Raw genomic sequence first — 27,295 nt, forward strand, 5'->3', positions numbered from 1 at the left:
GTTTGACTTCAGTGCCTGGGAAGCTGATGGAGCAGATCATCTATGCAGACAAGCAGGTAATCAATCCCAGTCAGCATGGGTTTATGAAGGGCAGGTCCTGCTTAACAAACCTGATCTCCTTCTATGACAGGGTGACACGCTTGTTGGATGAAGGAAAGGCTGTGGATGTTGTCCACCCTGACTTTAGTAAGGCATTTGACACTGTTTCTCACAGCGTTCTCTTAGGGAAATTGTCTGCTCTTGGCTTGGATGGGCATATACTTTCCTGGGTGAAAAACTGGTTAGATAATAGACTCGAGGGAGTCCTTGTCAATGGAGTTAAATCCAGCTGGCAGCCTGTCACAAGTGGTGTCCCCAGGGCTCAGTGCTGGGGTCACTCCTGTTTAAGATCTTTGTTAATGATCTGGATGAGAGGTTAGAGTGCACCCTGAGTAAGTTTGCAGATGACACCAAGCTGGGTGAAAGTGTTGATCTGCTTGAGGACAGGGAAGCTTTACAGAGAGATCTAGATAGGCTGGATGCCTGGGCCAAGGCCAATGCCATGAGTTTCAGTAAGACCAAGTGCCGGGTCCTGCACTTGGGCCACAACGACCCCCAGCAGTGCTACTGGCTTCGGGAGGAGTGGCTGGAAAGCTGCCAGGCAGAGAGGGACCTGCGAGTGTTGGCTGACAGCAGCTGAACATGAGCCAGCAGTGTGCCCAGGTGGACAGGAAGGCCAAGGGCATCCTGGCCTGTATCAGGAACAGTGTTGTCAGCAGGAGCAGGGAGGTGATCATTCCCCTGGACTCGGCTTTGGTGAGATCACACCTCAAATACTGTGTCCAGTTTTGGGCTCCTCTCTACAAAAAGGACATTGAGGTGCTGGAGAGGTCGGCTACCAAGCTAGGAAAGGATTTGGAGCACATCTCATATGAGGAATAGCTGAGGGATCTGGAGCTGTTTAGCTTGAAGAAAAGAAAGTTCAGGGCAATCTTTATTGCTCTCTACAACTACCTGAAAGGAAGCTGTAGCGAGGTGGGGGTCAGTCTGTTCTCCCTAGTAACGAGCAACAGAACAATAGGAAATGGCCTCAGGTTGTGCCAGGGAGGTTCAGGCTGGATCTGAGAAGGAATTTTTTTCCTGAAAGGGTTCTCAAGCATTGGAATAGGCTGCCCAGGGAGGTGCTGAAGTCACCCCAGCGGTATTTAAGAGACGAGTGAATGTTGCACTTAGGGAAATGGTCTAGTGATTGACAGGGCTGGGAATAAGGCTGGACTGAAGGTCTCTTACAGCTCAAATGATTATATGATTCTATGATATTAGGGAAAATGTCTTCACTGAAACTGGCTGCCCAGAGAAGTGGTTGAATCACCAGCCCTGAAGGTATTTAAAGGATATTTAGACATGGTGCTGAGGAACTAGATTTAGTAGTGGACCTAGCAGTGCTGGTTTAGTGTTTGGACTCAGTGATCTTAGGGTTCTTTTCCGAACTGATGTATTCTATGATTCTATTCCATGGTTCTATGATTCTATGATATTGTGCCATGACTTTGCTATCGAGGGCCGGCTCAGTGCTGGAAAGTCAAACCTCAAACTCTAAAGAACTTCATCCATAAAGAATTGAAAAATTAATGTGCTAATTTTATTTTACAGCAGTTCTTGGAACATGAGAGCTTAGAAGCATGGTAGCCTGCTTGGAGGCCAATATCCTTCTTACAGAATAATGCTATGCTTTCTGACCAAGCCGAAATCATCCAAGATTTTATAGGCTACGATCAACACCTCAGTTTCTATCTGGAAGTTACCATGTCCCTAGTGAACCACTACATTTAATAATCAAGCTGCATTCTTCCTTTGCTCCAGTGTCAGTTCCAGAGCAGGGCCTCATGTGGAACACATTCCAGCAACCTCACTAATTTAGTTAAACTGGTGGTGGAGCTGGTCACTTAAAAAAAACCCCACCTACCACCCCCAGCACATATTGCTGTATATGATTTGGATGTTAAGGGTAGGATTAGAATCTACAACATACATTATGCAAATATACTTGAAAATATATCGACATATATTAAACACGTGAACTCTGTGGTACAATCTCTTACACTGGAGGAGTTTCTATATGGCAACTAGTTTAAGTTTAGCTTGAAAATATGCATGGTAAATGTCTATATAATTAGCCAGACACATAGACTGTAAGGCTGATTTTTTTTAATTGATTCATTTCAGTTGTGAGGATCAATTCTTAGATTAATTACTTGGCAGATCTTAATTGATTAGTTTACTTTTTTTGAAGGCATTAATAAAACTACCATTCCCTGGGGGAGGATCTTCATTTCCAGGAGAAATAAATATCATACACAGCTAACATCCCAGGCACTGCATCAAAGCATACTGTTCAGGACAAAGGCGCTGTCAGCCCAGAGAGGCTTTCTCACCAGCCAGTGCTAAAGGTGTTCAGCCATACAGTGTGGAAAATAGCTGCTCCTGCAGTGAGCAATTCTCAGACATCCAAGTGTTCTTCTGGGCCTGCAAGCAACTGAGCAAAGAGCAGAAGCTACTGCCGCACGAGTATGTGTTCAGAAGGTGTCGTTGCAGGGAAGGCAAAAGCTGTATTTTCTGCGTAGGAGCAGCCTGAGCTGCATAACTTTACTTAAAATGTAAGGTTGTGGGGAGCTTCACCAAGGAAACAACACTGTTCCCAGCAAAGTCAACAAGAAAATATTCCAGCTATTTCAGTGGTGGTAGCATTTTGCTTGAAATCTTTGGATCACGGCCGCACACCTTTATAAAATAATGCTGTATATCTGTTCCATGTGTATTTGTGTGTGTGTATGTACTAGCTAAAACTTACAGAAGCCGATACTAAAGAACACAGAGCTCAAAAGCCGATACTTTGCAAGAAGCTCCATGCTTTGTTCACACTAGTCTTATTGTTTGTGAGACTGGCTCATAGTTTCAAAGTTAATGTATTTCACTCCACCACAACCTTCCTACCAAGGTCTTACATTAAAAAAAGGAAATTAACATTAGGAAATATATTTATTTCTTTTTTGATCCTCAGAAGTAACAGAATAATTTTTACTGAGAAAACAGGAAAAGAAAAATCAATCTGAGGCAAGAAGCAAGCATGAAATGCTCTAGCCCAAGTGAATAAAAAGAGATCTAAGCAACTGAAAACAGAGACTTATCATGGAAAACGTTAAGCAACCTTATCTCACTGTGTTGCTAGCAGCTCCATCTGTTATACACAGTAAAAATACTGAAACCAGAAAAGCAAACACAGCAACAATCAACTTTATTTATTGAAATAAAGATGCATAAAACAACACTCCTATATCAAAATGTCCTAGAGGAAGAAAACCAATCTCACCAGGCAAGGTTTCCTGGTACTGAAAGAGCTATGAAGAGAATTGCTGGAGGCAAAGAGCTGCTGTGCTGTATGAAGTGGTACACCCTAAGACACAGAGGAGAAGGATTTCTAACACTTCTGAGGTTCTCTATAAAGTGTTCTGGTTTGCATTTTCTATGGCAGTATTAGAGACCCTGGCACTTACATTTCTTTCTCTTGAAATGAGCTGATCTGAAAGTATACTGGTTGAAGGGATTTGCCCTTTCCCTAGGAGATTATAAAATAGGAATCTATTTTGATGGTTAATCATTAAATAGAGTCCTTTCCATTTCCAGGAACAGAATGTTTCGTAAAAGAAATGGTGACCGAAATTAAATGCTACGTATTCAAGCAAGGAAGCTGACAGTTATGCAAGGAATGGCACATGTGAACCAGGTACTGTGAATAAGCAGCTGGAACTATTTTGTTTGCCAATAGTGAACTGACATCAACAGCACTTTAGGAAACAGGCTACTGTTTCTGTGCAGGATGTTATCACCTGAGCTAGCTAAAATATGTTTTCTGCTTTACTTGTTGCAGATGACAACATTTTTTGTTCTTTTGTTTCCAACATATCTAAATTGGATGTCCACTTATGATGTCAAAAATCATACAAAAGTATCATTTTTTGTTTGCCTGAAAAGAAGCATTTAACATCCAATGTGAACAGACTGATTCATCTTCCTTCTCCAGCATGGTTGAAATGAGGCTGCAGAAGTTGTAATAAGCTTTGATACTTCCATTTGCAACATCTATTGCAGATTCCCTAAATCAAGGACTTTAAATCAAGTTTAAAAACTTTGTCCAAAGCAAAAATCAGTCCTACAGAGATAAATAAATCATTGTATTTGATTCAGGACACTGTCCATTTTCAGATCATATGCAAAAAACATCTTCTTCCTGTTAAGCAGTTCCTTCCACACCCAGATATTATCAGTGTTTTTATAAAACATTGTGCATAGTTATGGAACATTTTATGGCCATATGCTTAGATGAAGCAAGTTAATTTTTTTTTCTGGAAATATAAACCCAAAGAAATGTATGTGACTTAAATGTTTGCAGGAAGGTTTGTCTCCTTGTCCAGGAAGTTTATAAAAATAGTGCCTGAAATGAACATCAGAATATGCTGAACTATTTAGCTGCATCATCAAGCGTGGCTGGTGTGTGTGGGTATGTTTGTGTTTGTCTGCTCTGGGAGCAATTTCTATTAAATTAAAAACAGGAAATAACAAGGGTCAAGGCTGCACCTCTGCCAGACAGCTGAATCACCCTGATAACCCTGGTGATGACTTTGCTGAGTTTCAGTACAGAATCCAAGCATGATCTTACAAACAAATATCATCTCCTCACACCTGTGGGGTGGGTCTCTGAAGACATTCTGTGCTTCCTCTAGTCTTCTGGCACTGGCCTATGGTCTTCATGCAAAGGTCTCAAATATCATGTTGTGAATGAATTCCAACCTGATTTCCCTGTAATGTGATCACAGCTTGCAGAGGCTCTAAAGCTGCCTCAACGCTCGTTAACAAAACAGCATTGTGGCACAGGGCTGTGCTCTGTCCTGCAGATACCCGTACTGTGCAATGATTAGCATGTTCCTTAGCATGGCTTTAGCCCACACCAATTAGTGGTTGCCCACAGATTGCTCTGGCATGGTTTGTGTCCAACATAGAGCAGCTGTTGTGGGCTTGAACATCTTGTGCTGGGGCCAGGGGCTTGGAGTGGGGGAATTATCTGTATGGCTATAAACTCTGTAATACCACTTACTCACCAGGATGAGAATGGTCTCTAGCCTGTTTTATTTGGAGACATGATCTGAAAGATGTGAGGTCAGCTTTTTTACATGTAGCTTCTGTACCACTAAGCCTTGAATCTTTAAAATCCATTTTAAAAAAGATAGATGGGGTTTTGCTCCCATAATATTACCCCTTGTCACCAGAGTGAATAAATAGAAACAAATCTTACTTTCTTTCATATCAGTGTTTGGGCTGTACTAACTCCTGTCATAGTTAAAGAACCAATCTGTCCTTTGGAATTGACAAAGCTCATGAAGTAGCTTTGCTGCCAGGGTGTTTCAATAATTGTTTTCAGCTCTAAGAAGATACTAGGAAATGTCAATGGGCCATGTTGCTCAAGAAGTCTTTATGCTCATGGATTGCTTGTGTCAAGTACCTTGGTTGGTCTCTGGTAGCAAGGATCTGGCTGAGCTTGCATGGGTTGTGGAGGTTATTGAAACTTTCAGCTTTTCTCCCCATTTCAAACATGACAGCACATTTTTCTCATATCTGTCTGTTATGCCTGAGCTCTACAGATAGCCCTGCTGCCTTGGCTTGATGAGTTTGGATTACTTGTTTGATGGTTTTTTTGTTTTCTTTTCCCGGGTATCATTGACAGCTGGTTACTATAAAATAGTGAACTAAAGTTTTCCTATGAGATTGGTGCTCCATGTAAATCTCCTAAGAATTCATTTAATGGAATTATTTACATAATTTCCTGCTCTCACCTACATATAGCTCACTCAAATTTTGTAGGGAATGGTTTAAACTCACTTTGTGCATCCATATCAGAGGGAAAAATTCCTTCAGATGTTGACCAACCAGTGGTGATAACAGAAGCAACTTTGCTGTGGTGGGACTGTGGCAGGCAGCACAAACTGGTACTTGTGACTTTTCCCCCTTGTGAGGTGCCTGAGGGAGATATCTCCAGAGACGAAAAGTACATGGGACTCTGCCTGGATTGTACCTGTCTGTGATGAGGATAATCTCAAGCCAAGTAAGATAATAATGAGTCTTCCCTGTTTCACTGGAAAAATTCAGGTTCTTGTGATACCTCAGTGGTATGAACCTCACCTAGCATTTGCACCAGTAGGCTCCCTCACCCCAGTCAGAACAATCACCAAACTACATTTTCAGAATTCTTGGCATTTATCTTCCATTTCCAGGCAACCTGTGTCTATCACAAGTTTCTGACTTGTATCTCTGTAATTCTCGCTGAGGTGGATGATCTTCAATTGCTCTGCTCATGAACTCTCCAGGCTTGGTGCGTAGAAAAGGTTTGCAAATCGGTTTCTACCTTTTTCACTGAGTTTGACTTTGAATTCTTTAGGTCACCATTGACAGATACAGTATGATTTTGTTTCTTCTGTTGTGATTGCATGAAGAATAACACATTTGTGTGGATAGCTTCCACCTGGATAGGAATAAGCCTGTCTCTATGGGTGCCTGTTTCAGCTTGCTGCTGCTGATATAAACGTTTACTGGTGAGAGAACCTGCAGCTCCTTTAGAGCCTCCTTTAGAAGTAATTTGTTCTACCACTGCCTTGCTGGTTGTGGTTGTTTTTATATACAATAAAGGGTACACTGACCCTTCTGCCTTTCCTCCTCCCCACAAAAAAAAAGAAAAGATTTTTTTCCTTTCCCTGTGTTGTCTGAGAGTGGATGGCACTCTCACCGTAGATGCTAGTCAGCCTCTACAGCTATGACCCTGCCCTCAACATTGATGTTTGTAGATAATTCACATCTACAAGTTCATATCAAATGAACCCTTGCACTAGAAACAGGAGACCCTAGGTCAGGACTTATGATCTTCAGAGCTGGTTTTATGTTTTTACTTTGTGAATTGAGTCAGTTTGTGTCACTGAATTCTGGCTGCTACTACTGTCATTGCTAATCCAACCCGTTTTTGTCAAGTTCTGTTTTCCTTTGTCACACAAAGGCTTTGAAGTTTTTCACCACCAATACTATTCAGCTGCACTGAAGCATGGTCTCCAAGACATTTCTAAATAAATGTTCATATTGCTTTTTAGTTGTGGTATTAATCTTTGCTTTAACTTCCTTATTCTATTGTGAAACTTGGAGATGACTACAATGCTGCCTAGGTTTGGGAATGCATTTCTCTTCTGAGGTCTCTTACAGGTCTTGTAGACATATGGTTCCTGGTTTCTGAGATTGCAACAAGGCACTTCATAGGGCGTTAACTTTTACTGCCACAGATAGTGAGGGAAATTGCTTTCTGTTTATCTACAATCTTGAGAGAAAATAGTGGCTCAACCCTTTTAACCTTCTGAACTTCTGTGTGCTTTCAGACAGCTAATATGTTTCACTGTCTTTCTTTTTTTCTAATCAATCTGTTCATGAAGTGTTATCTTCTGTTCCTAACAGAATGTCATTCCTCAAATTACTGGGACTGAATGCAAAATAGATAATATTTTATCTCTATCTGTACCAGTAAGAAAGAGAGTATTCATCTATCTCTGGTGAAAGTGAGTGCTGGATTTGCAATGTGAGGGTTTCTTTTAAACAGTGGATCTAGTTTGGGGAATGTGAAATATCTGCTGTTTTCTTTTCACTCTGAACTTCTGCTTAGGCTCACGGTAAGTCATTCAGTTTCACAGATTTAATGATGGAATTACCAGTAAAAATGAAAAAAGCAAGGCATTGCTGCTCATATGCAGTTTATAGTATGCTATAGTTACGCTAATCTTTTTTAATGCCCAGCTTTTGTTAACCTGTTTTGCCATTCTGTCTATTTGTATAGTTATACCTAAAATATTAATTAATGCTGCATCATGCTATTGTGGCTTGTGTACATCATAGTATACCACAGATCAGATGCTCTACAGATGTAAATCAAGAGAGATTCAGTGGCATCTATAGAGCAATGTTGGTTTATTAATCAATATACCAACTGGAGATCTGTCACTTTATATATAGAAGTACACTCATACATAAAAGAACTACAGATAACCCTACATATCTTATATATCTAGGGTCATTGAGTTGTCAAGTGCCTTACTCTTGAAAAAGAGAGTTGATAGATGAGGTATGACGAGCGTCCAGGTGATTATGTGGAACAGTGCTTTTATTTTAAAATTGACAGCACAGAACAATGAATTCAATCAAGACTCTGCTCTATAAAAAGTTCAATTCTGCCAGGCAATGAGTGTATATGTATAGCAAATCATATAAATAAGATTTATTATATTATGTCAGTGTGTGTGTTTGTGTGCACGTGGTGTATGTGCAGCCAAATATGTCTCTAGAGTGATGGTGTGCATACATGCACGTGTGTGCCATGCAGTATATACACAGTATCAGAGTATCAGCTTCCCATACAGCAGAACTGGGAGCAACAGAGGCAGAAAGATGTGCAAAAACAACTGTCTCCAAAGAATCCTCTGCCTCTCCTGGCTGCAGGTTGATGGTTTTTCCTAGAGACTGCACAAGCTGCAAGGTTGTGCATTATTAAAGACTACGGCACATAAATCCCTCGTGAGGATTCAACACAAATGTGCTCTTGAAAGAGAGAGGTTGATGATGCCTATGCTTGAATGTATTACAAAACTGCGCATGTGTTGAAATCTGGCACTTTCCTGTGCCAGCAATGTACATGCACTGAGCAGTCATTCGATGCTTCAGAAACATCTGTAGCAAGATACCTCATTCAATTTAATCCTTCACCTCACCAGGATTTTTGCAAGGCATTTAATGCTAAATGCAATGTGCCCTTCAGCTTCCTGCCTGAAACCACTGGCCAGCTCTACTGAACACTGTACACTGTACTTACTGGAGCTTCAGCTACCGTGTAGAACATACTATAAAAAATACTAGAAGAATTCTCATCCCCCAGACAAAGCAAACAGGGACTTGGTCTGTTACGAGTCTTTAGCATTTGCCATATGCAAGGATATTCATGATCTTTCCCCAGGCAGTGTGAGGGGGTGGAGGAGGTGAGATTGGGGCACCAAATTTAAAGACGCCCAGCAAAGCACATTCTCCACAGGCTGCTACAGATACAGCTATAGCTTAGCAACCCTCTTCTCTGGTACTGTTTAACATGCTGCTGAGAAAATTGCATAGCCATTTTGAGTCTGTCAGAAGACAAAGCTTATCTTCAGGGCTGAGAAGTTTCTTGACTTAGAGGATCTGTTTGTGGTTAGAGTCATTGCTTATCATATGCAGGTGCAGTTATGAAGGTGTTTTCTGACTGCCAGTTACCAAGACAGAGGTTCTGCTGACTAATCTATGTGTTTCTGAAATTGGGGGTTTTTAACATTTTCTGCTTGGAGATTAATCTGAGCAGAATGACAGCCCTTGATCTACTCTCTGTTCAACATGAGGGAGGCAAATTAATACAGGCGTGGGTGGAAGAATCAAGAACTAAAGTCTAAATCAGGAGGGAAAGCAGGTTTTGAGATGGGCTGATAACAAGTTATACAGGAGCTGGGGAAGGAAGATGAAGCAGCACAAGAAAGGTCATCTCACATTGCTTGGTGGGTGTCTACATTTTGATTTCATTATATCTTTTGGCTTGTTATGACCATCCCTCACTGCTGCCTTGCTAGGACATCTCAGAACAGACATGCAGTTCCCTATCTCCACTACTAGATTTGATGTCTTAAAGCCACTGAGTACCACTGCATGTCATATCACCTTCATGTGCTGGACTAAACATCTCCATGTCTCTGAGAAACTGAATTACCTACAGAAAGCAAAGAAAAAATGTTCTTTGGCATTGCAAAAGTCCTAATGAGTTACAGGAATAAATTAATGTCAATAGAGTGAAAGTAGACCAGGTCTGGACAAACTGAAATACTCCAGCAATGAGTTTGAAACATTAATAAAGACTGACAGAAATGCATGAAACCAGCTTTATAGAGTGAGGGAGTTAACAATGAGAGAGAAGTAACTCACTACTGACATAGAGATAAGCCACTTAGGCTGTCAGCTCATGATTGTATTCATCAAGCCATCTCAGCTTAGATATGCTCAGTAAACCTTTACCTTCTTAGAGTTTTTACCATTTACACAGTCTGATTTGGCTGCTTTATCAGCTCCTCCTAATTTCAGAGGAGTTGGAGAAAAGAATCTACTCCAGTCTGTGACCTGGCTGTTTATTGTGTAGCTAGGGGTCACCTTTACACCTGAACAGCATCCTTATCGAGCAACTGTACTTTTTTTTTTGCAAGCATCAAAGCTTTTGCACGATAAGACAATCTGAGTTGAAAGCTCCTATTGAGGAGAATGACATGATGGCCAGCATACAAGCAGGAAAAATATGTAGTGTCTGTTTTTTCCTGATACTGATTTTGTTTATGGTCACTGGAAGTAACCAGCACCATTCAGTGGTAATAGTAGCAATGGCTCTTCAAATATGCAGGCACAGATAATAGCATGTAAATCTAAGTATACACAGTAATTGTTGTGGTATCTGTAGGTTTCCATAGCAGATACAGGCTTACCTTGCAGTAAAACAAAGCAAATACACACTTAATAACCGAGAGCTGCCTCTGCCTGTTGGAGTGTATTAAAAGGATGAGGAGAACTGCAGCTACAATTAGTGGAAATACTTTCTACCCATGCTTTGATATTTACTCTTCGCTCTTCAGGAGACTCTCCGAATGGAGGACTGGACATAATCTCCAAGACCTAGCAGTCAACATTCATATGAAAAGATGAGGAGGTTGATTTTGGCCAGTGCTACTGTGGCTTTCTTGTATTCTGGCTCTCTGTTACAGTCACTTAGTGACAGCAAATATAGTCAGAGCTGCTTAAAAACCACTCAACGCTACAAGAAAGCTAGAGACTGTGCCCAGGAAGTGGAGCTGACACTTCAAGGGTGCATGTGCCACCTGAAATTTGGTGCTCTCTCTTAGCCAGCCTGCTTTGGATTTTTACTTAGAACGTGAGGGGGAAGGCAGGAATCATTCTAATGTAATATTAGCCACTCTTATTTGGACAGAAGGTTGTGCAGCTACAGAGCTTTTTGCTCAAGAATCTCAGCCATCACCCTGAATACCCTTAAAATGCGAGCTGCATTAGCTAATTGGCAAAGTATTTGCAGTAAGATAAGCCCAGAACTGTTGATGTTCATGGTATATGTTACGTGGGGAGGAACTGCAGATATAGAGTTTACTTGTTTATCTCTGGTTATATTTGGTAAAGACCATGGAACCTCCGAGTAGTAACAGTCACACCATGACACCCATAATGTTACCACAAGGTAAAATGTTCTGTATCTATCTGATTGAGATGGAGTAGCTCCAGCCTCTGTGCCTAGCATTCAGTGGGACATTGTCTGTTACAACTCTTTCAGTGACCTCCAAACAAGAGGCAAAATGTTGTTCTCCTGCATGTGAGAGGCCAAGCCTTTATCCCTGCGCACAGAGCGAGGTGCAGGTGGATCAATAATGCTCATACATTTTATATTGGTAACAGCAGAGTTTTCTTTCCCCAGTATGCTCGGGGCAGAGCTGAAATGCACCCACCTCTGGGATGGAGAAGACCAAGGTGCCAGGGCAGAGCCCAGCCTAGAGGAAGAGATGTCTCTTGGTCTCAAGGCATCGCAGAAGAAAGACCCATGACAAGTGGTCCCACAGGGGTATGCAGGCAGATTTGAACACTGATCAAAGCAGGCTCTGGCCATCCCTCAGCTGCTCTCTGGAAGGACAAGGTCTTGGGAGCTGCTAAATTACACAATCTGAAGATGTGACTACAGATCTCCCAGATATGATATTTAGTTTGCTGAACTGTGTTATTAACTCGTTAGCTACCAGCTTCTAGTAAAAGCCATAGAATTATTCCAACATCCTTTGTTCTCAAAGCCTTTACTTTGGTGTGAAGTAAACCAGTGTAAGTCAGAAGAAACTCCTTTATGCAACATAGCTGTAAAAACAGTGAAAGAGGAGGATCATCATTTTCTCTGTCCAAATTCCACACTTGGATTAATCCCATGTAAGTGTGGGCAATGGCCCTGGGTTCAGAATGCAGTTTGCTAGGGACCGTTAGCACACGTACACATGCTTGTGTACACACATGCCTGTGTACACACATAAAGATGTGTGTAACATATAGAGACATATGCATGTATAGACAGAAATCTTTCCTTGTGTGTGTGTGTTTCTGTGTGTCTGTGTACACATATATATTTAGAGAGAAAGAAAGGGATTCAGCACATTTGAGGAAATAATTCAGTTCTCCTAAGATCTAAAATGCCCTTTGTGTATGCTCATCTCTCCTTACTAAGTACAGAGGAAACCTAGGGAGACTGAAAAAAATGCTGGGTTTAGGAATAAATTGCCTAGCTTGTGCTACTAATACCGTTGTAACTTATTACACTGAAAGGTATTTGGAATTTCATTAACTTGGCTTTTAATCCCAATTTTTTGCTTTGTTCTTTCTTTCACAGTAGGCAACGAAAACAAACTATGTATTTTCACCTTTATTACCAATCATTGTCCAATCACTTTCACTTTTACATTCTCAGACCCGTACCCAGTGCTGCTGTGAGAGAGTACAGGCACTTCTGAAGTCAACAACTCCTTTTGTTTGCAGAAAGGAATGAATAAATAAAATATCAGAGAACTTTTTTCTTTGTAAAATCAATATATTTTATGCTATCTTTGTTGGTCACAATTCAAGCTATTCCAGTTCAATTCTGCCTTTAAAACTTAAGATATCCCTGGACTTAACCTGGGGGAGATGCTAGTCTGAAGTCTGTGCAAAACACTTCATAACTTCTTCACTAAAATAATTCTCGTGACTGTGGCTCAGTGCTGCAAGTCTGAGTCAAACAAGCAAATTCACACCACCCAAACCTCCTTTCAACTCCAGCCAGTCCAGGCTAGTTTTTGCACACTTTGGTAAATCCTATATGTGGAAGAAAATAACTTGTCTTTCCACAACAGGCACAATGACCCTGGGCACACAACAGGGTGCCTTCTAAATGCTCTTTCTACGTCATTGATGGTTAACACTTTCAGCTCTTAATTTAAAGCCTACATCTGAGACAACTGCTGTTGTCTCAGAGGAACATTTTCCCAGTTCTGCCAATGAGTGTTGTTATTTAATATAGGAAGACTGTATTGATATAACATTACCTAAACCAATAGCATTGTCTACCTGTTGATAAAGCTATTGGCGTAGCACTCCTCCTTAAAAGAACAGGAAAAGCATAACTGCATGTAGTGACTAATTGGCACATGAAAATAAGGCATTTTAGTTGTCCCCTTTGCCTGGTCCCTGAAGCAGGGCAACCTACAGTCACGTGACTTAAAGAACAAGAGGCTGAAGACAGCACTTACTTCTCTGCTCCTTTATTCATAGCACTCAGCTTGTTATTCAGAATCCAGTACGTTTCTGAAAAAAACTATTGATGGGCACTTCAGTTCTGCTGAATTTTAGCCAGCTAAATTGTGCTGAATTTTATAACTGTTAATGCTCAACTGAGATAGTCCAATTCCTCCCACGTATGAGTACTGGAATTGCTTCTTGATCTCACTTCGACACATAAATGATGTCAATGCATGAATATCACAACGTTGCTCACATTATTCCGGGTGGTATTTCCTGCAGCCACTGGCCTGACACTTCCTGTGCACAGTTCTGATTCTCCTCATCCCACATCCCTTCATGCTCCTTCTGCAAGGACCTGGAAGGAAGAATATCTCAAGATTGCCCTGGATTTAGTTCACACCACTGTAGAATCTCTGACACAAAGAGGTGAAATTGTGAGTGCTGCTGTCAATAAATAACAGTGTCTTCCAAGTGCCCTTTACTTGTAGCTGTAGCTCCTATTTGCCCTCTATTAGAACATAACACCTGTGTTTGGCTATACTGCCATTTTTGTTTCCTCATTAGAGATACTGAAGGATATTTCAGTGCATGAGTGGAAATTCCACTCAGCATTATTTGGAAAATGCTGCTTGTTTAATAAACAGTTTGTACTAGCTATCACAAAGTCTGAAAGGACAGCAGACTTTTGAAAATTTATCTAAGGCAAAAATGGCTGCTTGAGATCAATGTCCAGGTCACAAACTTCATTCATTTTGCTTTTACACAGATAATGACTCGTATTTTCTATCTCCATTTCTTTCCATGCACCTCAGTAGGATGGCTTATTTGCAGACAAAACAGGATAAAGACCAATGAATGGCAAATTAAATTCTTGCAACTCAGTTTCATCACCCTTTCCTCAAATTTGCAAAACATCTTTGCTAACATAATGCTTTAAAATCTACAATTTCAACACGTTTGTGGGTGGGCTTCTTTATTAAATCACAAAACTGTAACTGCAGTATCCGATCATAAAGGTCCTAAGAGTGGCAGGGAAATCACTGTCATTTCCCTCCTTGAAGAAAAAGAACAGGCAAAACCATCTACAAATTCAAAACATGTTTCTGTGAAAGTATGAAAACTCACTTTCATTCAAGAGCTCTTTTTCCTGTGCTAACATTACATGCCACTTAATGGCATTACAGTTCTTGGTTTTCAGACCCACATAATATTACAGTTTAACATTATGACCCATGAATTCTGTTGAAATTTATGAAATTCTCTCTATAATTACACGTCATAATACAATGTAATCAATCATTTTCCTATTTCAAAGCAACATTCCAGCCTGTCACTACATTAGCCTGTATGAAATATACAGGACACCAGCAGAGCTGCCAGGCTGCTGGGACCATGCTTCCTCACTCTGCTTCCTTGCTCTTTAAACGTTCACATTGCTTCAACCTTCATACTTCTGCAAAAGTACATGAGGGATTTGAAACCTCTCCCATCCTCCACAACAACATCATGCCAACACACTGAAGTGTTTGCTTTTCTGGTTACCAAGTTAATGGAAGAGGAATGAGAGAGTGAAGAGCAGGTGAACGAACCTTCTGCTCAGATTTGGACAACAAGGAAGAAGAAAATGCCTGGCCTTGGAAGAGTTAATCTTTCCTAGTCTAGCCCAGCATGAGTAACTGTGTCATGGTGACTTCTCTTGCCCTACTGAAAAGTTTGACACCGTTGTTTGCTTAGGATTGCGTCCAAAAGCAGAGTCGCACCCTGTCAGCAACTACGCGTGTCAACAACTTTCCCTGGGTGCCAGCTATCTGTGCAGCCCAAGCAACCAGCAAGGAGCACAATACCCTGGTGAGAAGGAGCTGGAACAACAGCAAACACAGAGGCAAGGCTTTATCACTTAATTATTCAATTACAGACTTTTGATTTAGGAGCATTTTTTAAGGTGTAGGCTTACAAAAGAGCAGTCAGTTCTGCAGTTGTCCAAGGGTGCTCTTTCAAGCAAAATTCCCTCTCTGATAGGCTTGCAAATTTCCTGTCACAGTGGTGTTTGCTTATCTCTGAAATTTGTTTTGCTGTAACAAAGTTGAAAAATTAAGTTTGCCTAAAATTAAGCATTTCCAGGCCTATACACATTTTTAAAATAAGACCTTGATACCGTAAAGCCATGACTCAACTGCTGCTGTTGCACTTATCTTTGTGGGCAGGTTTCCGTGTTTGCAGAGCTGAATTCTGTGCCTACAAGGGGCCTGTTTTTCAAAGGCATGCTGTGGAGACAAAGGTTGAAACCCAAATCACTTCACAGCAGTCTGCAAGTCTGTATCTCTCTTCAGAAGTTGTAAATGTGTCTAAGCAAAAAGCAACAGTTCTCCTATCTGTAAATGATGGGCTTGAGTCAAATAGCTCAAATACCTGAAAAAGAAAAAAAAATCTTGTTTAAAACAGAAGGAAATTCTTGTTCTAGGCACCAGCCTGGAATACTTTGGGGATGGATTAGTATGCAGGAAGTAAAGAAATGAAAGGGAGAATAGTGGCTTAAAAATGTCATTGCACAAACATGCATGCACATTCTCCCAGGCCCTGCCTGGTGGTTTGGTAATGCAGCAGGCAATGATAATGATACAATTTCATAGCTCCACTAATCCCAGGGGATGCACAAAATGCTTGACAAACTAATGTTCTGTATAAGCAATAGGCTGGGCCCTTCCTTCTCATCTGTAGAGGAGTGGAAGAGATTACAGCACAAATATAACAAAATCTGTGTGGTAAGCTCAGAAGCAAGTGGAAGCATAATGTATTCCATTCAATGAGCACGTTAAAATTTGTATTAATAAAGAATTCAGACAACTCTACACTTAATTAGCAGAAAGCTAAAGTTGTTCCATGTTGTCTTGAGGGATGCAGAGTAGTATAATAGGAAACAGAGATCACCTAGAAGACACATAGGCCATTTGTGTGCACAAATCCCTGATTCCAAAGAGAATGTGGAGGTCTCTGATCTCATTATATGAGAGAGGGAGAAAAATCCAGCCTAGTAAACTTTACTTATGAACCTTGTTGTTGAGCTCTAATTTCCTGTACTATTGTTTTTGCTTTTTGCAGTTTGCTTACGATTTTATGAGTAGATGTAATCCTAGTTTATTAAATGACACCATGTTAGCATCACATATAAGTTTTCCTGAGTAATGGATCACTGTGTCTGAGCAATTGGTTTTATTTGAGTAGGAAGCTGAGGTCTAGCAAACGTGGTGTTGTGTCTGAAGCCTCAAAAAGAGACTGGCTTTGAGAGAGCTTCATTTGTGTGACTGGATTCATTTTGAGAGAAGCCTATTCATTTTCATGGTTAGGGAACTCTGTCAGACAGGCATATCACTTGCCTGCCTAACATTAGGATCACAAAGTACCTCACAAAGAAAATGACTAAATTCAGTTAGCTTCTTGATTTGTATTAGAAAAAACTTAATTTTTAGTGCAAGGTAAAGTTACATGTTACGAGGATGAAAGTAGTGTTCACCAGCTTAATCCATTGAGATATATCAGCAGCTTAAAGACAAGAACAAAAGATTATCTAATAGGCCATTGAAAGCTTGCAGAAAACTTCTTTGAACCACTTACTATCTCTGGAACAAAGCAGTCCAAAAGAATGGACAACTTGTGCTTTGAAGATCATGACACAGAGGACACAGCTGCTCTGCATTGTCATCACCTGTGGTTTCCCTGTGGCATACTTCTGCAAGTATCTTCTAGAGGTGTTTATAACTAGATGATCTCTAGAGGCCCCTTCCAACCCCTACCATTTTCTGATTCTGTAATCTCAGTGACAATTTCTCACGAGAAAAAAATAACTCTGAAAGTGTTCTCCATGGTCACCATAACTACAATGTATTCCAGGAATATGAAACAGCAGCTAACAAGCATCTCTATTTCATACAGAAAGAGTACAATAGAGGGATGCCCAAGGATCTGTGCAGAGGAACGCCCAAGACTACGAGGCTGAAAGTGCCCAGTTCAGCAGTGAGCAAGGTAAGTGATGCTGGGTGGTGACTCCTCATCTAGCCTTCTCCCAAAAGCAAAGCTGAAATCCCTATCAGTGAACACATAAAACAGCAGTTCCACTCACCACAGAGCCTCACACCTCTAAGAAATCAGGCTAAAAATATTCATCATGGGAGCACCTGTGACTGTTGCAATGTCATGGACTATTGAAGATGTACCAGACAGCAAAAGGACAGATGCTGTAGGCATCTGCAGCACTCACAGACTGTTCATCAATGTTATGAATTTCTGTATCTCCTGTGGGTTCTGCTACCTATTGTATTCCTAGTTAAATGGGTCAGACAAGGAAGTACATTCACTAAAAGAATTGCAGTTTCCTAGTCTTCAGAAACCTCAGTTCCAGAGGAAATATCCTGTATTGATTTGCTGTGGTTCAGAGGTGGCAGGGAGAGACTAGAAGCTTTCTAGTAAGACCAGCTTGACTCAAAAGAGAGGCCATGTGCTGTGGATTCAAGACTTTTATGGGTGAAAGAATCCTAGGGAGAAGCAAAGAAATATTCTTGGTTTCCAGGTAGAAGTTGTTAAAGGTGTACAGATTGAGACATTCTGATAATATCTTTATTATTTGAAGAACCATTTTTTTCTTAATGCTTTTATTCCAGCAACAGTGCTACTGTTCCAATAGCTCTGCCAGAGCTACTGAGCTGTGAGTTGACCCTGCTGTTGCCCTGAGAGAAAGCAGAAGCTGCTGAGCTAAAGCAAAGACTGTAGATAGACCTTTTTAAGCTGCAGAAACCATCAGCTCTGGGGAGAGGAAGTGACTGAAAATGGAGGCTAAGGGAGACCCTAATAATGATTCCTTGAGGAAAACTGCTGGTCTGAGCAATTAGTTACAAATCTAGGAAAAGCTGTAGCTGAAAGAGGAATTGAGAGTTTATTTTAATTCCTCAGTGTCTGGGAGCACTTTGTGTGGGAGCCAGAGGAATACTTTGCCTTTCTAAGCAGATCCCTAGAAAGATCAAACCCGTGATGTCCCTCAGATGTTGGGGCTACTTGGTGGCCAGGACCACCTCCCAGGCCCAGCTCTTCCTTCCTCATTATGGGACATCATGGGACAACTGCAACATTAAATGTGTTACATTCACTATGGAGAGCTAAGATCTATAAATGTGCCCCTTTTTACCACAGTCAGGGAGGAATTAACAGGCTCTTCAGAGATTTACAACAGTTATCAAGACTGCTCTGATGTACCCAACTTGTTATAAGGCATTGCAATATTGCTCAGAGTTTTTACAAGGCATTAGCTGCCATCTGATTTCAAAAAAGTCAGTCATTTCTTAGCTGCAGTTCTCCACAATACATCCCCAATTAACTGTCAATGGAAATTCTTCTTTTGATTTAACTGGGCTTTAACTTTCAGGCCAGTTAATAAGATAATGTGTTTTAAAAGGAAACATGATTATTAATCACCGTTTTCCCCCCCTGAAATCATCAGAGAAGTTTACTTGATTCTTTGTCCTTTAATCAAAGCAATAAAGCATTTCAGCAATCTGTAAATCTGGCCATATAGAGTTGCAAAACAAGGAAAATTCACAACAGTGCCCTTTTTGTTTGCAACTCCTTTATCTCAGTGAAAGATATTTAAGCAAACCTGTAACAAAACACAGTGATGTACAATGATGTCTAAACTGACTGATGTTCCTGTTAGGAATTCTTGCATAGATTTTTTCATCAGAGGGGATGGGCAGAGCAGAATTATGTTGAAGAGTTTTGGTGTTAGTGGTTAAATAAAATCACTGTTCCTTTTTAAAACTCTATCTTGTGTCTTTACTAGGCTGTACCATGAGATGCTTACAAGCTGTGTTGTATTAAAATGTTTAATTAGAAATATGAGTAATGCCTTTCCTGGCAACAGGAAACCACCATAAAATATCAAATAATGTATACTCTGATAGCCTCAGACTATCAGAGCAGTCATGCACAAGTTCAAATCCCTTTTCAGTGGGATGTTGATTAAACTCTTTGATGAATCTAGGCCCAATGCATTCAGCAGCTTCTTCCCTTTCTCAGCATGGGTTTAGTTATGTAAAGCCAGAAATGGCCTTTGTACGGTTAGACTTTGGGGGCACATTCAGATGGAAACTAGCCTTGCACCTAGGGTTAAAGACCTCTGCAGTAATTCAACTCTGCATGTTCTGGCTCTGAATAAAGACAAGCAGGGCTTCGGAGTCATGTTACACACTACAGGTTGAGGAATCAGCTTTCCATGCGACATTATCCTCTCATCCCCTTTCCCACAGGAACTACCCAAATGAAAGTTAAGCTTTTGCCTTTGCCATTATCTTGCTCCAGTGGCTTGGTTCCAACACACAGCCGTGTGCCACCTCATTATTTATATCCTGCTAGCATCTTATTTAGTACCTCAGCTTCCATCACAAATGTATTGGGATAACTGCATTTTCCTGGATAAAAGACTCATTATAACTGCAGCTTCTCTGCAGGGCTCAGCACCTCCTCCCCATGAATATGATAAGGTGCTCCTCACCTGCAAATGGTGTTTTTTCCCTGCACTTCCCACAGGCTACAAGGTGCTATTGAATTTCTGCAGTAATATTTTAATTTAATAACTTAATTTAAGACTTAATGGCTTTCTTTCCTGTGCTTTGTAGTATAATTAATTCGTGTGATGGGAACTCATTAGACTTGAGGATCTGAGATGCATCTGGGCATACAAGGGCTGTAAATACATACACCTGTAGTAGGGCTTATTGAAGGTGGACAAACGTAGAGCTGTGCATGGAAGAAGAAACTATTTCATCCTTAAGGAAAATCAGAAAATACTTTTTAACAGCTGGTATGTCTTTTAACCATATCTGTAGTTTGTAATAATAACAGAAAAACCAAAAAAGGTCTGGCCTACTGACATATAAGGTGGCTAAGCCTTAGTCTTCCTAAGCCTAGAAGGTCCGGCCCAAGACCACACATCTTGCATGCCCAGGAGCTGTGGGCACTTCTGTCTCTTGAAAATGTAGCTCAAGCAGATACTACAGAAATCCTTTGAGCCTCACCATTTAACAATCTACCATGGGACTTAGTCTTCTTGGCTTTCTTAGAGCTCTGTTGCTATGCACATCACATGGAAAAGATAAGGCCCGTCACTGTCATTGAAAATCCTGAAGAGCTGAAGTTTTAGCATCCTATTCCTCCAGAAAACAATGTAACTGCAAGACTGCCAGTTACTTGAAGACATAGGTTTCTTGTTCCCTGCTGGTAGTGCTCTTCTTTGATAGGATGGGTCAATTATTCACTGATGCAGAGAATACAAATGGCTCTGGTCCCCTAAGCATTGGTTAAAGCATTTCCTCAAGCTCTGTGTTTAAGACCACGCTCTGCTTTAGGCAGAGAGGATATTTGAAACCACTTCCCAGGCCAACACTTGAGCTACCTACTTATCTGCAAGTCTGGGTGTGGGTATCTCATTTCTTCCTTTTGCAGTGAGGGTTGAAGAATCCAGCTCCAGGAGACATGGGCAGCGCAGAACACCATGGCTACGTGTACACACCAGTCTTCCCCACAACTATACATTTCCCTCTTCCTCTTCATAGATGCATTGCTTTCTTGAGGTGCTGAGGAACAAGAGCACAGAAAACATGAAGAGGAAAAAACACAACATCAAATGTGTTTCCATAGAGTAACACTGTTGGGTCTCAAGCAATGCTCCTCACTGTGTACACGGTGCTAAGGTTGCCAGCAGAGCATCTTTTCCACATTGGACATCACCAACAGCTCTAGTGAAAGTACTGTGAAGAACAGTGCTGCCAGCTGTCTTCTGTGGGAGCTGGATGAGTTGTATGTGGAAACCTATTTTCCACAGACACAATTTACTTTAGCACTGCACACACTTCTCTGTGTGCTGTCAGAGTGCCTTGATCCTATCCTCTGGGGACTCAACTTTCTCTGTTCAATTTCTGTGGTGAGCCAGGTACACTTGTGTACCTGTTTTGCTCAATTAAACCTTTTCCAGGCATGTGAGTCATCTATTTCATGGTCCAGAACATTCTCATTTCACTTCCTCTGCCCTCTGGTGATTGACTTGATTAATACTATGTAAACACCTCGAGACTTCATTGCACTAACTACTGTACAGAAAGAGCAGAGTTTGCCCCAGAATGCTTGTTCTGAATAAGACAATATGGAAGAAGCTCAGGAGCAAGTTAAAATTAAGAGAAAGACCAGACTTTCATATGATCTTCAGTTAACTTGGTTCTTAACAGTGCCAGATTATTTCCACTGATGAACTTGATAACAGCGACAAATTCTGGTTCCAGCACAGACTTCTGTGAGTCTCACTGACTGTTCCATATGAGTCTCTAGCAAGCTCCAAATTCTTCTAACCAGATCTGACACCTCTTCCTGACTGAAGAGTACTTTCACTTCCTCATTTCCATTTGATTTCTGATCAGGATGGTCAAGCACCCTTTCAGCAGGTGTTAGGGAAAGGCGTAGGTAACTGCTGGGCCTGGTATATGGCGAGCAGTGTGTGGCCAACAGGCGCAGCAGTTTGGAGAAAAGGGGCTGAAAACTCTACCAAGAACAACATACAGAGAAGTCCAGGGCACAGTCCCCCACATCCATTGGAGCAACTGTCCCTGCAGTATCAGGGTATCTCTCAGCCCAAGCTCCTGAGGCACTGCACAGGCTGTCCATGCCCAAAGATGCACTGGTGGAGGGAGAGGTGAAGGAGGGAGGAGCAGTCCAGAGGGGCTGCAATGGACCCATTGTTCCCCCAGCCCACCCTGCTGTCATGGTTTGCCATGACAGCCTTTTCTGGTAAGGGGGAAGGGGCTGTAAAGATGGCTCCTGTAAGAAGTTGCTCACAACTCTCCCCAGCTCTGAGCCAGATCCACTTCTGAGGCTGAGCCAATTAGACGCCTCCACGATCACTTTTTAAGAAGAAGCCGGAAGGGAAGGTTTCTTTCTCCATCTTCCTCCTTTTTTTTTTCCCCTTCTTCTCTGCCCCTTCTTTTTCTTCTGGCTGGTGGTGGTGCAAGGAGTAGGAACAGTGAGAGAAACAACCATGTGGACTCCAAGGTCAGTGATGAAAGAGAGGAGGAGGTGTGCTGGAGCAGAGACTCCCCTGCATTCTATGGAGAGAACTGGTGAAGCTGAGATTTATTTTCATTTCTTTTAAAGACCTCACATCAGCGGCAGAGACTCATTTTGATAATGACCCCATATCAGGGGCAGAGACTCATTTTGCTAAAGCTGGCCCCAGACCAGGGGCATAAATTCACTTCATTAAAGGCCCTGAGCCAGGGACAGTGACTATGGCCGGAGGAGGCCACGTCCCGTGGTGGGGACCCAACCACTTCACTGCAGACCCCGAGCCAGGGGCAGTGATTTTCTTCTTTAAAACTATGTCTGGAAGAGGCCGTGTCCTGAGGGAGGGATCCAATATCCACAGCTGTAACTGTGGGGAGGAACCCACTACAAAGCAGCTCATTAAACTTATGCCCAGAAGAGACCTTGTCCCGAGAGAGGGACCCTGTATCGGCAGAAGCCGCAGCTGTTGGGAACAACCCACATCAGAGAAGTTCGTTAAGAACTATGTCCTGGGGGAGGAACCCTGTGTTGGAGCAGGGGAAGAGTGCCGGGAGTCATCCTCATCTGAGAAGGTAGAAGCAGCAGAGCCCATCTGTGAGAGACTGACCATATCCCCTATCCCTGCCCCCCTGAGCTGTTGAAGAGGGAAGAGGTAGAGATATGGGGAGCAGTGAGCTGGGCCCGGGAAGAAAAGAGGGTTGGGGGAGGGAGATCTTAAAGTGCTGGTTGTAATTTTCTCAACATCCTACTCCCTTTTTGCTTTTATTCTGTTCTGTTTCTTGTAGAATAAACTTACCTACTTTCCTCTCTAAGTTGAGTGCTGGAGTCTGTTTTGCCCGGAATCGTAATTGGCAGCGAGCCCTCCCTGCCCTTGTCTTAATCCACAACAACCTTGCTTAACTTTTTACTCCCATTTCACTGGGGCCTCTGCCATCCTAATGAGGGTGGGACTGAATGGGGGCACTGAGCAAGAGACTGTTGTGGTGCTGCTGTGCTAGCTGGGCCAAACCACGACACCTGCATTGCCCAGTGTGGTAGTTTGAGCCTGGCTGGATGCCAGGTGCCCACCATACCAGTCAATCACTCACCTCCTCAGCAAGCCAGGGTAAGGGGAGGAAATAAGATGAGAGTCTCGTGGGTTGAGATAAAAGCAGTTTAATAAAGAAACAGCAAAGCTGCACGTGCGGGAAGTGAAGCAAAAGCAGATAAGCTGTTACTCTCTACTTCCCATCAGCAGTGATGTCCAGACACCTCCCAAGAAGCAGGGCTTCGGTACGCGTAGCGGTTGCTTTGGGAAGGCCAAAAATGAATCTTGCCTCCCCTTCCTGCTCCTCTCCCCCAGTTTATATTACTGAGCTGATGTCATATGGTATGGAATATCTCCTTGGTCAGCCTGGGTCAGCTGTTCTGGCCGTGGTCCCTCCCAAGATTGTGCCCACCCACAGCTGTTGGTGAAGGTGGGGGAAGGAATGCTGGAGGGACAGCCCTGATGTTGTGCGAGCAGTAGTCATAGTATTGGTATCAACAGTAAGCACAGCACTGCAGGAGCTGCTGTGGAAAATCACTACCATCCCAGACCCACTACACCCAGCGAAGAGAGGGGAAAGTGTTTTATTTTTAGTTTTTCTTTCTTATCATTCAAATCTATTTTGATTAACAAGAAATTTAATTTTTCCTATGTTGAATCTGTTTTGCTCATGACAGCATTTGGTAAGTGATCTCCCTGTCTTTATCATGACCCGTGAGCTTTTCCATTCTATTTTCTCCTTCAGTAGGAGTGAGAGGATAACTGAAGCATTTGGTCCCTTAGCCAAGGTTGACTGACCTTAAGGAGGATGCAGTTCTGTGGGCTCAGGATGCAGTGACTTCTTGGGGCTACTTGCTGGAACTAAGGGGAGATGGGCTCCTTGTCTGCAGGTGCATGCTGTGGAAGGATTCATGTCACCGAGTAAAGGAGCTGCAGCAGGAGGTCAGCAGCATCAGAGATGATGAAAAGGAGGTTGCCCATATCCTCTGTGATACCAGGATACAAGAGGAGTCTGATGCTTAAGACGTACTGAAAGTAAGACAGGCAAACCCTGTGCTTAGTGGGTTAGAAAACAGAGACTCCAACGATGGTTCAATGACTGCTGGGAGAGGTGGGATCCACCTGACTAACTGGGGAGAAACATCTTTGCCAACAGGGGTCAACTAGGGGAGGAGAGCTTTAACCGTGGAACAATGAGGGAAGCAAATCAAGACCCACAAAGAAATGAGAACTGGCAAATAGTGCAGGTTGATGTGGATGAGAGAGGCCCTAAAACAGCAGAAGTGGGATGAAAGGAGGTCACCCAAAATGTATGCACAGAAATAAGGAAGTGCTGATAGTACAGCTCTGTGGTGGCTCTACATTGGTGCACACTGCATGGGGAGTGTGGGGATTGGAGGTTTGTGTGCAGTTGTAGGGTGATGATCTCACTGGGAACCACAGAGACGTAAACAGATAACTTACATAATGGGAAGGCTGCAAGGGATGGATACAGGCTCTGTAGGAAGGCCAGACCTGGATGGAGAGGAGGTGAAAGCAGCACGAATACAAGGTGCTCTGCCTGGGGATAGACGGTAAGTCCACTGAGAGCTTACGGGTCAGGGTTTGCAGGCAGAGCAAGGTGAGCAATGTTGTGGTGGGTGGCTGCTATGTCCTATCTGACTGGAAAGAAGATGAGACTGTCTTCAGCACAAAAGTGGAAGAGGCCTCATGACAGGACTTCCTGCTCCTCATGGGGGACCTGAACTGCTTCAGTCTCTTCTGGAGGGGCAACATAGCAGGGCACAAGGAATCCAGGAGGTTTATGGAGTATATTGATGACAACTTCCTGGCACAGGATCAAGGCAGTAATGAGGGGAGATACCTCTATAGAGTACACTTACAAGGAAGAACCGCTTTGGAGATGCCTTGGCTGCAGTTGCCACAAGATAGTGTAGTTCATAGTTTTCAGAAGCGGGAACAAGGCAAATAGCAGGATCACAACATGGACTTTATGAGAGAAAACTTTAGTCTGCTCAGGGACCTGTTTTGAATCCATGGACACAGTGCTAGAGAGGATGTCCATAACACCTGGCTGATGTTTATCAGTCACCTCATCCAAGCTCTTGAATGGCCCATCCCTACCTGCAAGAAGTCAAGCAAAAGTGCCACGGACAATCAAGGAGTTCTTGACAAAACTCAAAACATAAAAGCCCATAAGCAGTGGAAAGTTGCTTGGAGACACTTTTGGTCTCCATCACTTAAGTTATTAAAAATCTGACTGGATGCAGTCCTGAGCAAGTTGTTCTAGTTGCCCATGCTTTGAGCAAGGGGGTGGATTACACGGTCTCTAGAGGTCCCTCCCATTCTTAAGGATTTTTTGTGAGTCTGCTGTTCCCATCCCACCCCCCTCTAGTGCTTGGGCACCTTTTTCTTGGCCAACAGTAGCTGCCTCCTGCTGCAATGCAGAGCTCTCGGGAAGAAAGTACAAGGCAACCACTCGTGCAAATTAGAACTTGGGCTGCCTTCCTTTATAAAGACAAAGGTTGGCAGCCTTCCTTTTATACAGTATCCTAGAGATCTGAGCATAGCTTCAGGATAGAGGAAAATAAAAAATTGATTTCTTCTTCTGCCTGGAGATGACAGGGATTCAACCCTTCTATCACTTGCAGGTTTTTGTCAGACTTTCAAGAGTGCTCTGTTAGAAGTGATCCATAGCACAGAAAAGAGTGAACTGAAGGAAAACACAAGTCCATTGGCTCAGAGCAGTCAGCCAGAAGTGCAGAGACCACATCACAGTCCATGTTCCCGTGAATGCATTTTACATTAAACTATTTCTAGCTCAGGTGTGTCCTGAATCACAGAGTCATTTCAGCGACCTTTCAGAGACCTTTAAGATCATCAAGTCCAGCCTTTGTCCCAGCCCTATCAACCACTAGACCATTTGCTTAAGTGCAACATCATAGGGCAATGCAAAGGTCCTTATTAAGAAGCTCCTCTTTGATAGGTCACATACACTCTAGGAGCAGTCACTGGGATGTAAGGTATGATCCAGCTTGCTGGACCTCTTTCTCTATGGGCACAGGCTATGAAAGAAGTCATGAGCTGCTTAACTTTATGTACTTGGTGAAATTTCCAAGTGAGAAAAACACTCAGAACCTCAAGAAAAAAAACCTCTGGAAATAATATGATAAATAAAGAATTGGGAAAAAAAAACCAAACCAACCAACCAAACCTAATAATGAAGCTTCAAAGCTTAGTGGCACCCAGTGCTAGGTAGCAACCAAGCAGAGATTTTTCAGGTATTGATTCAATCACCCAGTTCACATCTTTGGTTCTTCATGTTCTTTTTCAGATCTAATATCAGACACCTGAAAATTCAAGCACTTCTGCATTACAGAGGGCACAGCCAGGTGCCTAGTACATCTTGTTTAAAGTCACCCAAGTCCAAGCCAGAGCTAGAAATTAAATGCTATAGTGGAATCCCACCTGTGGCCCTAAGCCTTAAAAGCTGCTGTCTGTGTTATAATAATTTGTCTCACACTGTCACACCTGTAAGAAGGCTGTCAAGGACAGCTGTGACCCACAGAAGAGCTAAGATCTCCACCAGTATTTTCAGCAGAAGTCTCACCTTGTTCTAGCTAATTTTCTTCAGGACGGTTTCACTCCAAGTATTCTTGCTTGAGCTGCCTCAGTGCTTTTGTGTGAGGTTCAAATATCTCTTACTGGTCAGGATCTCAGGGAGAAAAGTACAGT

The 27,295-nt window shown here is 42.3% G+C and overlaps 1 protein-coding gene and 1 long non-coding RNA gene across 2 annotated transcripts in view; one reads left to right on the forward strand and one right to left on the reverse strand.

The window, feature by feature from the left end:
* On the forward strand, positions 1-17,454 carry LOC133625391 (uncharacterized). Its single transcript, XR_009818695.1, has 3 exons — positions 1-56; positions 3,664-3,763; positions 17,368-17,454. It is a non-coding gene; the product is annotated as an uncharacterized LOC133625391 (long non-coding RNA).
* LRATD2 (LRAT domain containing 2) overlaps positions 11,716-27,295 on the reverse strand; it is a 23,033-nt gene continuing 7,453 nt past the window's right edge. Inside the window, exon 3 of the mRNA XM_061995971.1 lies at positions 11,716-15,846. Coding sequence (XP_061851955.1) covers positions 15,839-15,846 — 8 coding nt within the window. The 3' untranslated portion in view covers positions 11,716-15,838. The remainder of the gene's footprint in view (positions 15,847-27,295) is intronic.

This window comes from Colius striatus, chromosome 4 (assembly GCF_028858725.1).
Source record: "Colius striatus isolate bColStr4 chromosome 4, bColStr4.1.hap1, whole genome shotgun sequence".
Taxonomy (NCBI): domain Eukaryota; kingdom Metazoa; phylum Chordata; class Aves; order Coliiformes; family Coliidae; genus Colius; species Colius striatus.